The sequence below is a fragment of the Crotalus tigris genome, unplaced genomic scaffold, assembly GCF_016545835.1.
Source record: "Crotalus tigris isolate CLP2741 ecotype Arizona unplaced genomic scaffold, ASM1654583v1 scf7180000018737.1251358, whole genome shotgun sequence".
NCBI classification, from domain to species: Eukaryota; Metazoa; Chordata; class Lepidosauria; order Squamata; family Viperidae; genus Crotalus; species Crotalus tigris.
The window spans coordinates 1,195,117-1,208,599 of NW_024097176.1; the positions used below are offsets into that span (position 1 = coordinate 1,195,117).

Sequence of the window (13,483 nt, forward strand, 5' to 3'; positions counted from 1 at the left end):
ATTTTGCTGCTTTCAGCTTTGCATGGTACGTAATTGTTGAATGGGATGATCCCACAAGCAAGGACTGACATTCAAAAAAAATAATAGCGATCCAGGTATACCACATGGTGGAGATATTTACCTTTCAGGGATAAATCATTGCTGGAGGGTGCTGCCTTTATTCGTGCCTAATAGAAATTCAGTATCTTGAATGGCATGAAGTTAAGGGTTTGAGGGCAAGATATGTTATGCGTTGATCAAATCCAGCCAAGACATGCTTTTCAGATAGTAATTATTTAGCTTGAGCTTGTAAATCATAATAATTCACTCAGTATAGATAGCACTCAACTTACAACCACAATAGGGATTGGAATATTTGTCATTAAGTGATGCAGTTATTAAGTGAGGTATCACGTGATTGCACCTGATTTTGAACAAGACATTACATGATTGCAATTTGGGATCTTCCTTGCCAGTTTCCCCCTTCACTTCGTTGGAATTCATCTGGGAAGGTTGCAGATGGCAATCATGCATCTCTCTCACACACACACACCACCAAAATGCTGCAACTGTTGTTAATGTGAGCCATTTGTAAAATGCTTGGACTGCGATCATGTGATCATGGGGACAGTGACGGTTGTAAGTGTGATGACTGGTTGTGAGTCACTTTTTTCAGTACTGTCGTAACTTCAAACAGTCACTAAACAAATGGCCATAAGGATAGCTTCAAAATAAATCAGAGTCATGTCAAAAATGACGTATGGAATATTGATATTAATAGCTATTTAGCACTCTCAGACTTTTTGTCTCCAAGTGTGCATATTAAGGTATGCACTTTTATATGCACACACTCACAAAAGGGGGTGGGTGGGTGGAGAGAAGGTGAGCACACAAGATGGAAGCATAGCCGGAACTAAACTGACATAGATAATGCTTCTTACCATTAGTTCAAAGTTTGATACAAGGCAAAGCTTAAGAATGACCAGGTTGAATTAAGAAAAACCCTAATTTTAATTAGTCCAGGAGCTCCATATTATTATCAGGACAGAGAACCATTTAAGCATGCTGGGAAAATATGTAACAGCCCTTCCCCTTTCCTATCCTGGGGTCTGTTTACTGATCTCTCACCTGGAGCTAACAAACAAGTTGTTTTACTTTGAATTTCTGTTCAGGTAGCCAAGTATGCTAACCTAACATTCTAACAACAAAACAATGGTACATGACATTCCAGTTAGGATCCAAAAAGATTAACAGAGCCTAAAGCCACTAATAATCTTGCAGCCAAGCCAGCAAAGATAGGGGCATCATAAAGATCCTGTGACACAAGAACAGATAGCCAGAGCTATTCTGGGAGATAAATTTATTTCCCGCCTTTATTATTTTTATAAATATCTTAAGATGACCAACCCACACAACACTACTACTTCCTCCTATTTTCCCTACAACAGCCCTGTGAAGAGCATTAGGCTGAAAGAGAGAGTGGCTAGCTCAAAGTCACCAAGCTAGTTTTCATGCTTTAAGAATGGATGAATGGATGGATGGATGGATGGATGGATGGATGGATGAATCAGCTGCCTCAAAGGACTGGTTCTCAAACTTGGCAGCATCTTAAAATGACAAATTAATTTGTGTGATTTCCCCCTCTTCCCCCCCGCCCATTGATTTCATTGGTGTTGCACAAGAAATAAATACCGGTATATCACTTTTAGGAGTCACTAAAAGTGATATGCCGGTATATCATATAGTATATTTATAATTGAGAGTTATAAGGCTACACAACACAGTTATGTTTGCTATATATAGCAATTCTCCATTCAGAGCTCGTGCAGGTACTTTGAGGAGAAAAGCCCAGAGTAAGTTTTGACAGTGTTCCCATTTTGCTTGTACATTTTTTAAAAAAATGTGTCCTTTCTGTTTTAAGTTACTTGAGATCCTTAGTAGAGGGTCTTGGGTCATAGTTGTCAGAACTGTTGACATTATATTTGGGCATTAAACTACGGGAGAATGGGGGTTGATTTATTTGTATGTATTTACTGAGTGAATACATACAAAGGGAATAGAAGGGGAACTCATCAAATTTGCAGATGACACTAAACTGGCAGGAATAGCCAACACCCCAGAAGACAAGCTCAGGATTCAAAAATATCTTGACAAACTGGAACAATGGGCCCTATCCAACAAAATAAGTTTCAATGTGGAGAAAAGCAAAGTTTTACATTTAGGCAGGAAAAATCAAGTATATAAATACAGATTAGGTGAGACCTGGCTCAAAAACAGTAACAGTAAGAGGGACCTTGGAGTCCTAGTGGACGATCACTTGACTATGAGCCAGCGTTGTGCAGCAGCAGCCCAAAAAACTAATACAATCCTGGGTTGCATAAACAGAGGCATAGAATCAAGATCATGTGAAGTATTAGTACCGCTTTATAAAACCCTAGTAAGACCACACCTGGAATATTGCAACCAGTTTTGGTCACCATACTACAAAAAAGTTGTTGAGACCTTGGAAAAAGTTCAGAGAAGAGCAACTAAGATGATCCAAGGCCTGGAGACTAAAACATATGAAGAACAGCTGCAGTACTTGAGTTTGGCTAGTCTAAAGAAAAGAATAGGGAAGACATGATAGCAGTATTCCAGTATTTGAGGGGCTGCCACAAAAAAGAGGGGGTCACATTATTCACCAAAGCACCAGAGAGCAGGACAAGAAACAATGGTTGGAAACTGATCAAAGAGAGAAGCAACCTTTTCTTATTATTGAGATATGTTATCTTCCTAATCCAGCTTCTGTCTTAGATGAATTGAAGATACATAGCAGTCTCTCCTCAAGTGGATTGTTTATACCTGGCTTCCAGGTGGCAGCCCCAAGTCAGACAGAGTCACAATCAGCTCTCAGAGAGAAAGTACTAAAGGTCTTTGTGGCAACTGAATTCCAAGACTCCTAAACAGCAAATTCGTATATAGCGCCTAATAAAATCCTTTGAACAATTGTGGGAAAGGGCTTCATACCAAAGAGATATCATTTCTCTTTGCCAGAAAACATACACTCTATCATATTCACACAATGCAACATTTTCCAAAGATATATAACCAGTTTATAAGTCAGAGTCATATGTCCAAATGACAATATTGTTCAGAATCCATACTTCAATAAGGAACCAAACAGATAAGAGAGGGTATACTCTTTTGAAATGATAAGATTCCAAAGAACAAAATCAGCAAGTTAGGAGGGATGAGCTTTTCATTTGGAAATTACTTTTCACATATCTTCTTTGCAAAATAATCCATATGATAGCAAGGTTTGGGCCATAGCCTAAGTCAGACTCCAGGTATTGTTAACAACTAGCTTTTAAGTCCTGAACCACAATGCCCAATTAGGTAATGCAAGTTTCTAGATTCCTCTGAGTAATAAGCATGTTCTTGTCTGCCCTGGAAACCTTTACAATTTACTCAGAATTGGGTGAGAAGGTCGTCTTTCCTCCTGAGGACCAGGCTTTGTCAGTTGCAAGACTTGAGTGAGCACACTTACTTCATTTGGAAACGAAGAGCTGTGATGCTTATGAGTACCAAGATGCTTCTTTAAGTGCCATTGCCACCATTTTCTGTGAAGCTCCTGCCGGACCTGAACAAAAAGTTTGAGTTTAGTAAGAAGGTTCATGATTTTCTTGAGAGAAAGAGGATGCCCTCTCCCTGTTCACCATGTGGGTTCAACCTTTGCAGTCAGTAACAAAGATAAATCACTCCCAAGCAATATTCTGCCCTGATGATATGTGGTCAGCCACTACTTGCCTGCAGAGGAAGGAAACAAAGCCAAAATGTGGGCAGAGACAATTAATTTTAGTCTCATGGGTATGCAAGTAGAAAAGGAGAAAACAAGGGGAAAGGAAGATTGGAAAGGCCAATAAATGGACAAATGTGAAGAAACAAGAAGAAGAATGGACTGAGATAACAAGACAAATGGCACTGTATTGTAAAGATTTTAAAGACTTGACAACTCGTGATCCATTAGATCATCCTTTCAAAGATACTTCCTTATTTAAGCAAAGATAGAATGACCATGGGTGGCAAAACAACAACAACAATGGGGATGGGAGCAACTTCCAACTTCCTGCTGGCTTCCACATTGATGTTGCTTGTGGGAAGCTGGAAGGGGTATCTCAAATCATTCCTCCTCTTCTTCCTTAGCTGACCCTTGGAACTGACTGCCACATTTGTGTGTGTGTGGGGGGGAAGGAATAAAGAGAATTGTCAATTGCTAGAAAAACTGCACCCTTGCTTCCCATCCTGTTCCAAGGGGCCTCCTTGCCCTTGGGAAGAGGGCTCACCCATCAACTGCTGGAGACCCCCAGACAGTCCTACTTGCTGAGGCATCCGAATTGCTCCCTCACCCATCCCATATTGTCCACCATTGTTAAGAGATTTCAGATTTCAGCCTCGGTTCCAAAGCAACCAATTGCTGCTGCTTATTTATTGGGACTTACTGTCAGCCAATTGGCTGTGGGAACCAGAGGGGGTGGCAAAGAGGATCAGGAACATGGCCCTCCCATCTTCCCTTGCAGCACATAACCTGCAGGTTTCTGGGAATTCTAGTCAGAAGGCATGGTGGTGCTAAAATGGCACAACTTTCCCAAAGGTCATTTGTACAGGAGTCCTGGGTCCTGCATTTTGTCAGTTAGTCCATTTCAGTTAGCTTGGTGCAATAATTGTTGCCCAATATCTTCCAGTTCCACTCAAGGGAGGGTTACAAACAGGAGAGTTTTAGTAATATTTACAGTAGATATATTCAGAAAAAGATTGCTAGGTAGACCATGTCAGGGAACAGACACCACTAGAATTGCTGGAACTGTCCTTCACTTTTTTAGGGTATAAAAGAATCTTAAAAACCTAAAAGAGTTTCTCTCTCCTTTCCTCTTATACCCAAGGGTGTCAATGCAGGGCAATCTTGAGTTTCTTTCCCAACCTCTTTTGATTTTCTGGGCTGATCTTTTTACCATGGTTGTGGCATACCTTTCAAGGCCATCTCTATATTTTTTTACTTTCATCTCCTGAAGCCTGACTAGTCTGCTTCTTCCTGTTCTACACAATATTCTTTCTCCACCCAGACGTACCCAGAAAAAAACAAAGTTCAAGACTAACCTGGATGGAGAAAGACAAAGCAAATTATGTACTTAAAGTCTTCTAGGAAAATCTCTTCAGAATTTTCCCCTAATTCCAATCTTCCTCTTTTCTTCCCTGCTTCCCTTAGGTTCCCTGGTAAGACACATGGCCTAGTACAGGGGTAGGCAACCTTGGCTCTTTTATGACTCGTGGACTTCAACTCCCAGAATTCCTGAGCCAGCTATGCTGGCTCAGGAATTCTGGGAGTTGAAGTCCACGAGTCATAAAAGAGCCAAGGTTGCCTACCCCTAGGCTAGTAAGACAGTCTGACAATTCAGCCAGATCGCTCCAAGTTCTGGTTTTAAGAGGGGGTATGAAGCAAGAACCCCAGCAAATGAGAAAACAAAGTGTTCCCAAGCACACACACCCCCAGGAGTTTCAGGGATGATTTGATCATTTCTCTTGTGCTGTCGATGGCTGGAATTAAATCAGCAAAGCCACCTAGCACAAAGGCTGCTCTGAGAACGTAGCCTGGAGCTGCTTGCAAGGGCAGGCCGAAGGCTCTGTGGAAGCCCCCACAGTGACTCCCTCGATTCTCGGCTTCCTAATTTGAAAGATTTCTATAGAAATAGTCCCCCCCACACACACCCCAATTTCTTCCTCGAGAGACAGCAGTCAGCAGGGGAGATGCCTGTACAGCAAAAACTGGTGCCTAAATCCATATCCCAATCACAGTTACTATACCTAAATATTCTTCAGGTTTGAGAAAAAGTTTCTTTCCCTTCCACCTGAATGACAATCACTTATAAAGCACTTTAAGGAGGGGCAACACAAGAAAGGAGAAAAAAGAAAAGAGAGAGAGCCCAGCTTGTATAAAAGCCCTTCCATCCGATTTGCATCTGGAAGAAAGGGCAGATCCGTACACAGGTGGTCCTCGACTTACGACTACAGTTGAGCCCCAGATTTCTGTTGTTGAGTGAGACATTTGTTAAGGGAGTTTTGCCCCATTTTACAACCTTCTTTGCCACAATTATTAAGTGAATCACTGTAGTTGATAAGTTGATAACGCGGTTGTTAAGTGAATCTGGCTTCTTCATTGGCTTTGCTTGTCAGAAGATGGCAAAAGGGGATCACATGATCCTGGGACACAGCAACTGTCATAAGTATGAAGCATATGAATTTTGATCACATGATCGTGGGGATGCCATAAGGGTCGTGACTGTGAAAAATGTTCATAAGTCACTTTTTTCAGTGCTGCCCTGACTTTGAATGGTCACTAAATGAACTGTTGTAAGTCGAGGACTACCTGTAAAGAATGTGAGTAGCCTGCAGTGGAGTCCGCTAAGAAAGATGGCCTTTGAAAAAGCATTAGTTATGTATTCCTATTGTCCTAAAGAGCAGCGGTATCACTTTTTTTTTTCAACTAGAAGGGAAACTCAACAAGTTTTCAGAAGACAGAAAACACATTAAAAAAAACACACACACATAAAACCCCCACAAAAGTCCTGAACTCTGCTGGGCTATCTGGAATTTTGAAAGCATCTTAGGGCATTTTCACAAAATGACTTTGGTGGCGGGAACAATAGTAACTCTATGACCAAGAAGAAACCGAATGCTCCATGAACTGCCATCTCTGCCTCCTTAAGATCACCATTATTTCCATGTGTTTCTTTTTCTTGGGCAAGTGGACTCTCTCTATCTCTGACTGATTTTATTTTCTAAAGTTGTTTTGGGATACGTGTGAAAGTTGAAAATAAAATAAAGCTGATGTTTGAGATGGACGCTTTAGTTTGCAATATACAGAACTAGTCTCCCATTTATTCTGTTTATTAAAAGGACCAAAATCAATAAAATAAAAACTAGGTAAAACATAGAGTCCAAGAGGCACACCGATGTCCATGGACACTAGGTTGGTAACCCACGATTTAGTGCCATGAGTGAAAAAGGACTTAAACTAGATTCATAAGGATTCTTTCCTCTTACTGCCCTATATACAGATTAGTAGCTTTGCTGCATGTTCTCCTTTTGTGAGGATGATGAACAGATAAGAATAAAATGTTCAAAACTACATAGAGTGAAGCTATCACTGACTATTACTGTAGCTGGAAAGGCTACATATTACATGTATCTCAGTAGCAGAAATAGCATGCTCCTGAGTGCTAGTTGATGATGAAAAGTGCTATTGTTCTCCAGTCCTGCATTTGGTGGGCTGCCATGGGAAACAGGATGCTGGGTTAGACAAACGTTTGATCTTATCCAGCAGGGTTCATGACTAAATCTCAGTCCATGGGAAGCTCACCTCTCCATTAAGAAAACAGTAAAGCACAGCCACAGCCAAACCCTGAAACAAAACAAGCAAATTATTCATTATGAAATACACAATAGCATATGGCAGACTGCCATTCCAGAAGGAAGGTGGAATGTCATTTAAGAAAAAAAAAAATCACACTGAACTGTGATGCACATGGTTAATGGAGATTTCTTTGCAGCTTAGATGCTTCCAAAGATCAAGGCTGATGAGGAGATGTTTAGGTTGAACCTGCTGAAGGTTTGCAGTATCCCCCGTGTTCTGCTTACAAAAATGCCTTTGCCAGTTATGCTGATAATCATTTAAGGAGCTTTGAAACAAAAACAGCATAAAATAACGTACAGAAGATAGGAGTTATATCAGTACTAACTTGAGCGTGAATTTGTAAAGACGGTAGGCCAGCCTCCCCCAAACATACACCGTTCTAGAAGTTGTAATCATAACATATCTAAGAGTTACCAACTTGGGGAAGGTGGTTTCACTATCTTTGTGCTTAACGTGCATTTTCTGAGATCCTAATTTAAATATCTAAGGAATTTTTCACCAGAGGATCTATATACCCCTCTTACCTGGAAAGATCCTAGGGCTTTTTCAAGCAGAGCTTGAACCTCCATGGTGCCATTTGTGGTATCAAAAGGGAAAAAAGCAAAAATAATGTAATGGACTCCAAAGAGAGGGATGAGCACCAGTGTTGATTTAGCAAGCCTCCTAGCAGCAAGGAAAGAGAGAATGACAACAACAACAACAACAACAACAAAAAGAGGGCTAGTTTAATGTTGGCTTTGGGATACAGATAAGTCTATGCAGGGCTTTTTTTCCTCATAGAACGCCCAGAACGGAGTTCCGGCACCTTTTTTGGATGGAACCTTGTAGGGTAGGCAAGGCGGGTTGTATGACGTGTGTGAGTTCTGGAACCTTTTTTTTTTTTTTTTTTAGAAAAAAAGCACTGGGTCTATGCTAGCAGAGGACCATCCCAATGTGTACGGTTGCCACTTAAATGACATGGCCAGTGCCCATGCTGATGGGAATGGTAGCCCAATACAGTACATCAGGATAATGCATGGCTGAGAAACCTGTCCTGTGGGTGACTGCAGAAGGATTGCCCAAATGTGCAATGTATGTATGTATGTATGTATGTATGTATGTATGTATGTAAATTTATTGACCACTCATCTTACCACAGGATAACTCTGGGCAGCCACAAGATAACTCTAGATATAATAGGGATTTGCCTCTCAAAATTTGCTCTCCTGTTTTACATGTTTCTGATGATCAAATTATCAGTTATGGAAACCCTGTCTTTCCTGAATAACCTCTTTTCCTGTTTCCCCCAAAGATGTCGTTAAGATGGGTTCATCCCTCCTACAGTATTATGATGCACACTTGACTTTTAACCTCCTATAGCAAGAGTTGAGGTTTTCTCTGACATAGCTGGAACTCCGTATCCTCTTTTTCTCTCTGCTCCTAATAACATAAGTGAGCATAAAAACAGGTGCCTTAAATAGAAACATAGATAGGTTTAGTACCTTTCCCTGTAATGGGGTAATTATCCTTGAGGCAGCTTCCCTAGACCGATCCATGACATGCAAACAAAGAAAACCTTGGCCCTCTGGTCATTTTTTGTTATTGTTGCGTTTATTTGTGAGGCTGGTTAAAGAGGCTTCCTTACTTGTATTGGCTGGAGTCTTTGCCTCTTCCATCTGGCCATCGAAGTTTGTTCATCAGAATCCGCACAATATTAACAAATAGAATGAAATTGACCTACAAAACAAGGAAGCACAAGTGAGATGGAGGTAGTTCTTTACTACACTCACCCCATTCCTCCACCAGGTTTTTATTACATCTTCTAGGACAGGGGTCTCCAACCTTGGCAACTTTTAAGACTTGTGGACTTCAACTCCCAAAGCTGGCTGAGGATTCTGGGAGTTGAAGTCCACAAGTCTTAAAGTTGCCAAGGTTGGGGACCCCTGTTCTAGAATCACCCAGCCATCTCTCAGCATGCAAGCTTTATCCTAGATAGCACTAATAATAAGGTTGACTCAGCCTTCCATCCTTCCGGGGTAGGTAAAATGAGGACCCAGATTGTTGGGGGCAATGTAAATATATATATATATACATTGCTTACTGGTGTACACCGCTCAGAGAGTGCTTGCACTTAAAGCGGTATATAAGTCTCATAAATAAATAAATAAATAATCTCAGGACCACAACAGATATTGCTATAACTTAGTAGTGGGGAAATAGATGAGAGTTTATCTGGGAAATTAGCTGTAAAATAGACTTACTGCAATAGAAACCACCACAGGACCTTGAATGAGCCACAGGGCATATGTAAGATGCATATCCCAGCATCTGTAAAAACAACAAACAAACAAACCTACAATTGTCGAATGAATAAAAAACTCTCATTTAGAAAACCTATGGATGGATGTACTAGAAAATTTTGTCCTGAAAGAAATATTTAATGGAAGTATACTGTATATCCATCAGGTGCTTCTTACCATCTATCACATTATAGAAATTACAACAGGCAGATGTAATTATTAGAACAAGGCTTTTCAACCAGTGGTACGGGTACCATCTGTGGTACATTGGCACCTGGCAGGTGGTACGCGACCATCCAAGAAAAGTGGTAGGAGGGGAGGGGAATGAGCTGAAGTGGTGGCAGCACCACACAAACCTGACCGAGAGATGGCAGGAGCTGCAGGGCTGTCAGGGCTCAATGGAAGTGCCAGGATCAGCTCCAGGCTCCAGCTGGAGCTCGGCGCTGATCCTGGTGCTTCTGCTGAGCCCAGAAGAAGCACCAATCAGCTGGAATGTTGCAGCATCTCCAGGGTCTTGTGATTTACATTCAGATGCTTCACAACTGATTCATATTTATGACGGTCACAGTATCCCAGGATCACGTGAAGTGACCGAAACCTGCTGCAACCACCCAGCAGACGGGGGGAATAAAAACCAAACACCCCCCACCCCCGCTGCCAATCCTCAACAGAAATGCTCACAACAATGAAAACCTCGGACAAGAGATTGCTCGGCTGTGGCTTGGGGGGCATTTTTTTCAGTGCCATTGTAACTTCGAACAGTCACTAAATGAACTGTTGTAAGTCGAGGACTACCTGTACTTCATCACTTTTTTCCTTTTTTTTGTCATCAAGTTTTTGACACCTTGCTAGGTGACTGGTGGTACTCGGATATTACCATATCCTAAAAGTGGTACAATAGGTGAAAAGGTTGAAAAGCCCTGTATTAGAACACTCAAGAGGGTACATTGGGAGGGTGAGACAGGATTAGAAAGCTTGGATTAGAGAGCTCGGTTCTCAGGAAGAGCTGGAAAGTTCAGATGAACTCAAGAAGCTGCAATGACGCAGCAAAGCAAGAAGTCATTACACAAGCTTTTCCCTTTTCTGGTTTTTTTTGGCAGATCTAAAGGCGGATTCACACAGTGTGAATTAGTGTGAATTCACATTAGTGTGAATTCAAATAGTGCAATGTTCAATTTTAGTGCAAATTGTCAATTGATACCAGGTTGTGTTTAATGAAAGTCAAAATTCAGTTAATGTGAGCCTGGTGTGCACACCATCGCCATTGGGGGTTTTGATGCTAGTTGTTGTGTACAACTAATTACACAACAAGAAAAGGAGAGGTTCTGTTTGGAGAAAGGTCAAAAAAAAGGGGGGGCTCATTTTGGAGAACCAGAGCAGAATATAGGAGATAGCAGGTACACTTTAGATATGAGCTTATGCTCTAGCTTGACTTTTGTCCATGGATAGGAATGATATGTAGTAATTTTGTTTATGTTTGTTACCCTATTTTGGTAAGGTTAAGCTGGAACCAATTAACTTATTTTCCATAGAAATATCACTTTGGATAGTGTGAATTCGAATAATGCAACAATTTTGTATTATTCATGATCAGCATTAATTGAGACCAAACTGTAGTTGAGACCAACCCCATGATAGTTGTGACACCAGAATATGTTTTCTGTGTGGCCAGAGTAATGAAACACCAGTGGCAGAATTTTATCATCAAGCAAAGTACAGTACTTATCAATGAAACCAATTCATAAATCTCTCTCACCCAGTTTTTTTTTTTTTTTTGTAATTGGATTTCTGCTGAAAAGATTTGATTCATATCTTTTTTCCACATGATGCCACTCTCCTTTATTGTACCTTATGGGACTGTTGTGAGAACAGAGGAAAATTCTTTATGAATAGCTCTTCTGTCCAACAACCTATACCACATTCTCCCAAGAGATTGTTTTACAAACTTTTTCAAGCCCTAAAAAAGGTAAATTACCTGTCCTGATTTGATTGTAAAAAACTTACGCTAGAAAGGCTCTTGGGGAAAAAAAACTTTGAAGGGCTTGCTCAAATGCAATTTCTTTTATTTCATTTGCTACATTCAATTCAATTCCTAATTTCTGAATCTAATACTGGACTGCAGTCCCCTTTGAATCTGAGCATTGCAAACCTCGCCCTGTTGGATGGAAAATTCTCAAAGTCCAAAAGCTTAATGGCATGCATTGCAGTACTGTGATCATGTTTTAAGAGGCAGTTTAGTGTAGCAGTTAAGGCATCTAATGGATAACAATGACTTCTTGTCTCACATTTTTTAGGCACAAAGCCAGCTGGGCCAACGTGGGCCAGTCCCTCTTTCACAACCCTAGGAAAGAGGCAAAAGGCAAATCATTTTTGAAAAACCTTGCCAAGAAAATTGTAGGGACTTGTCCAAGCAATTGCCTGGAGTCTGCACTGACTCGAAAGCACAAAATAAATGTATAACTCATGTTTTAAGGGAACTGGCATTTTTGCTAAAAGAGAATAAAATAGCTGGTTTTGCATTTTGTCATCCTAAGAAATGCAAATAATAACTGCTATACCTGTAATTATAATGCAAAAAACTCCTGAAAATGTTATGTTCCCACAGAATAGTTTTCTGTATAGTGAACTCTGTATAGTCTGTTGATTCAGCTGAGGTCTCCTGCTAGCCCAGGTAGCTAAATTACCCATTGAATGTGTTGCCAAATTATGCTGTGTATTGTCAAGCCAAAATATGGGCCATGCTATAATTTAGTGTATCGCTTTCTCTAAAACCCAGGTTAAAAATCTGGGTTGATTTGTTTGATAGCAAGAAGATAGGATCTCAGCTTCTCACGAAATGCTAAATAATGTTGAATTTGTTTACCCCAGCAGAAGGATCCCAAATAGAGCCAAACAGCCTATGTTTCACTGCACACTGTTTGTTCCTGGGAAGCCAGATTCATCCAAACAGAAGATAGGATCACTAGCACTAAATAACCTTGTTATTTTACTTCATTAATAAAAGTGAGTTACAGGACAAGTAGCTTGCATCAGAAAAGATATCTCCCTGTGATATCTATTCAACAGATACGAAAATACTTTGAAACCAGATTAACTGGAACATTATCCATCATAAAGAGCAACAGGAACACTCTTTTTGTAGAAGGTGAATTCTTAAATGAGAGTTCTAGGCATTTAGGCAAATGTAGACTATTTGTAAGCTGTGCAGAGTTGCCTTGAACTGTGAGGTGGACAGCATATACATTTCATAATCTATATAAATAAAAATGTAAATGTTCATTTGTTCAAAATCTTAAATCTCCGAAAGTTCTTCACCGATTGCTTTGAAATTTTGACACAATGTTGCATTCGAATACGCGTGTGTTTTTATATACCTATATTATATAGATGTCACACGTGACAGGTTAAAACATGCTTTTTGTGAAAAACAGTGCCATCTGTTGGACGTAAAAGCAACACACGCTACGATTTCAGACAATCTCTATATCTGCACAGACAATGGAACAACAAAAAAATATTGTATACCCACAAGCATTGTGAAATTAAACATATTACAAACGTGCACTTTCTCTTTTCTTTCTTTTCCATTTAACCAGACTGAACCACAGCAATGCGTGGCCGGAAACAGCTAGTAAATAAATAAAATCAATGTTCAACCATGAAACATTTAGGAGCCCTCTTCTTTCTTTCTTTCTTTCTTTCTTTCTTTCTTTCTTTCTTTCTTTCTTTCTTTCTTTCTTTCTTTCTTTCTTTCTTTCTTTCTTATCAGTCTGTATAT

At 40.2% G+C, this 13,483-nt stretch overlaps 1 protein-coding gene across 4 annotated transcripts in view; it reads right to left on the reverse strand.

The window, feature by feature from the left end:
• Window positions 1-2,602: 2,602 nt before the first annotated feature.
• The window catches only part of SCTR (secretin receptor), a 32,775-nt gene continuing 21,894 nt past the window's right edge, over window positions 2,603-13,483 (reverse strand). For 3 of the 4 annotated variants that reach the window (XM_039355717.1, XM_039355716.1, XM_039355715.1), the window contains exons 9-13: window positions 9,667-9,733; window positions 9,051-9,142; window positions 7,951-8,089; window positions 7,373-7,414; window positions 2,603-3,598 (exon numbers count right to left, since the gene is read on the reverse strand). In XM_039355717.1, coding sequence (XP_039211651.1) covers window positions 3,416-3,598; window positions 7,373-7,414; window positions 7,951-8,089; window positions 9,051-9,142; window positions 9,667-9,733 — 523 coding nt within the window. In that variant the 3' untranslated portion in view covers window positions 2,603-3,415. Of the gene's footprint in view, window positions 3,599-7,372; window positions 7,692-7,950; window positions 8,090-9,050; window positions 9,143-9,666; window positions 9,734-13,483 lie in introns of all 4 variants that reach the window. The other variant, XR_005558201.1, reaches the window with a different exon arrangement.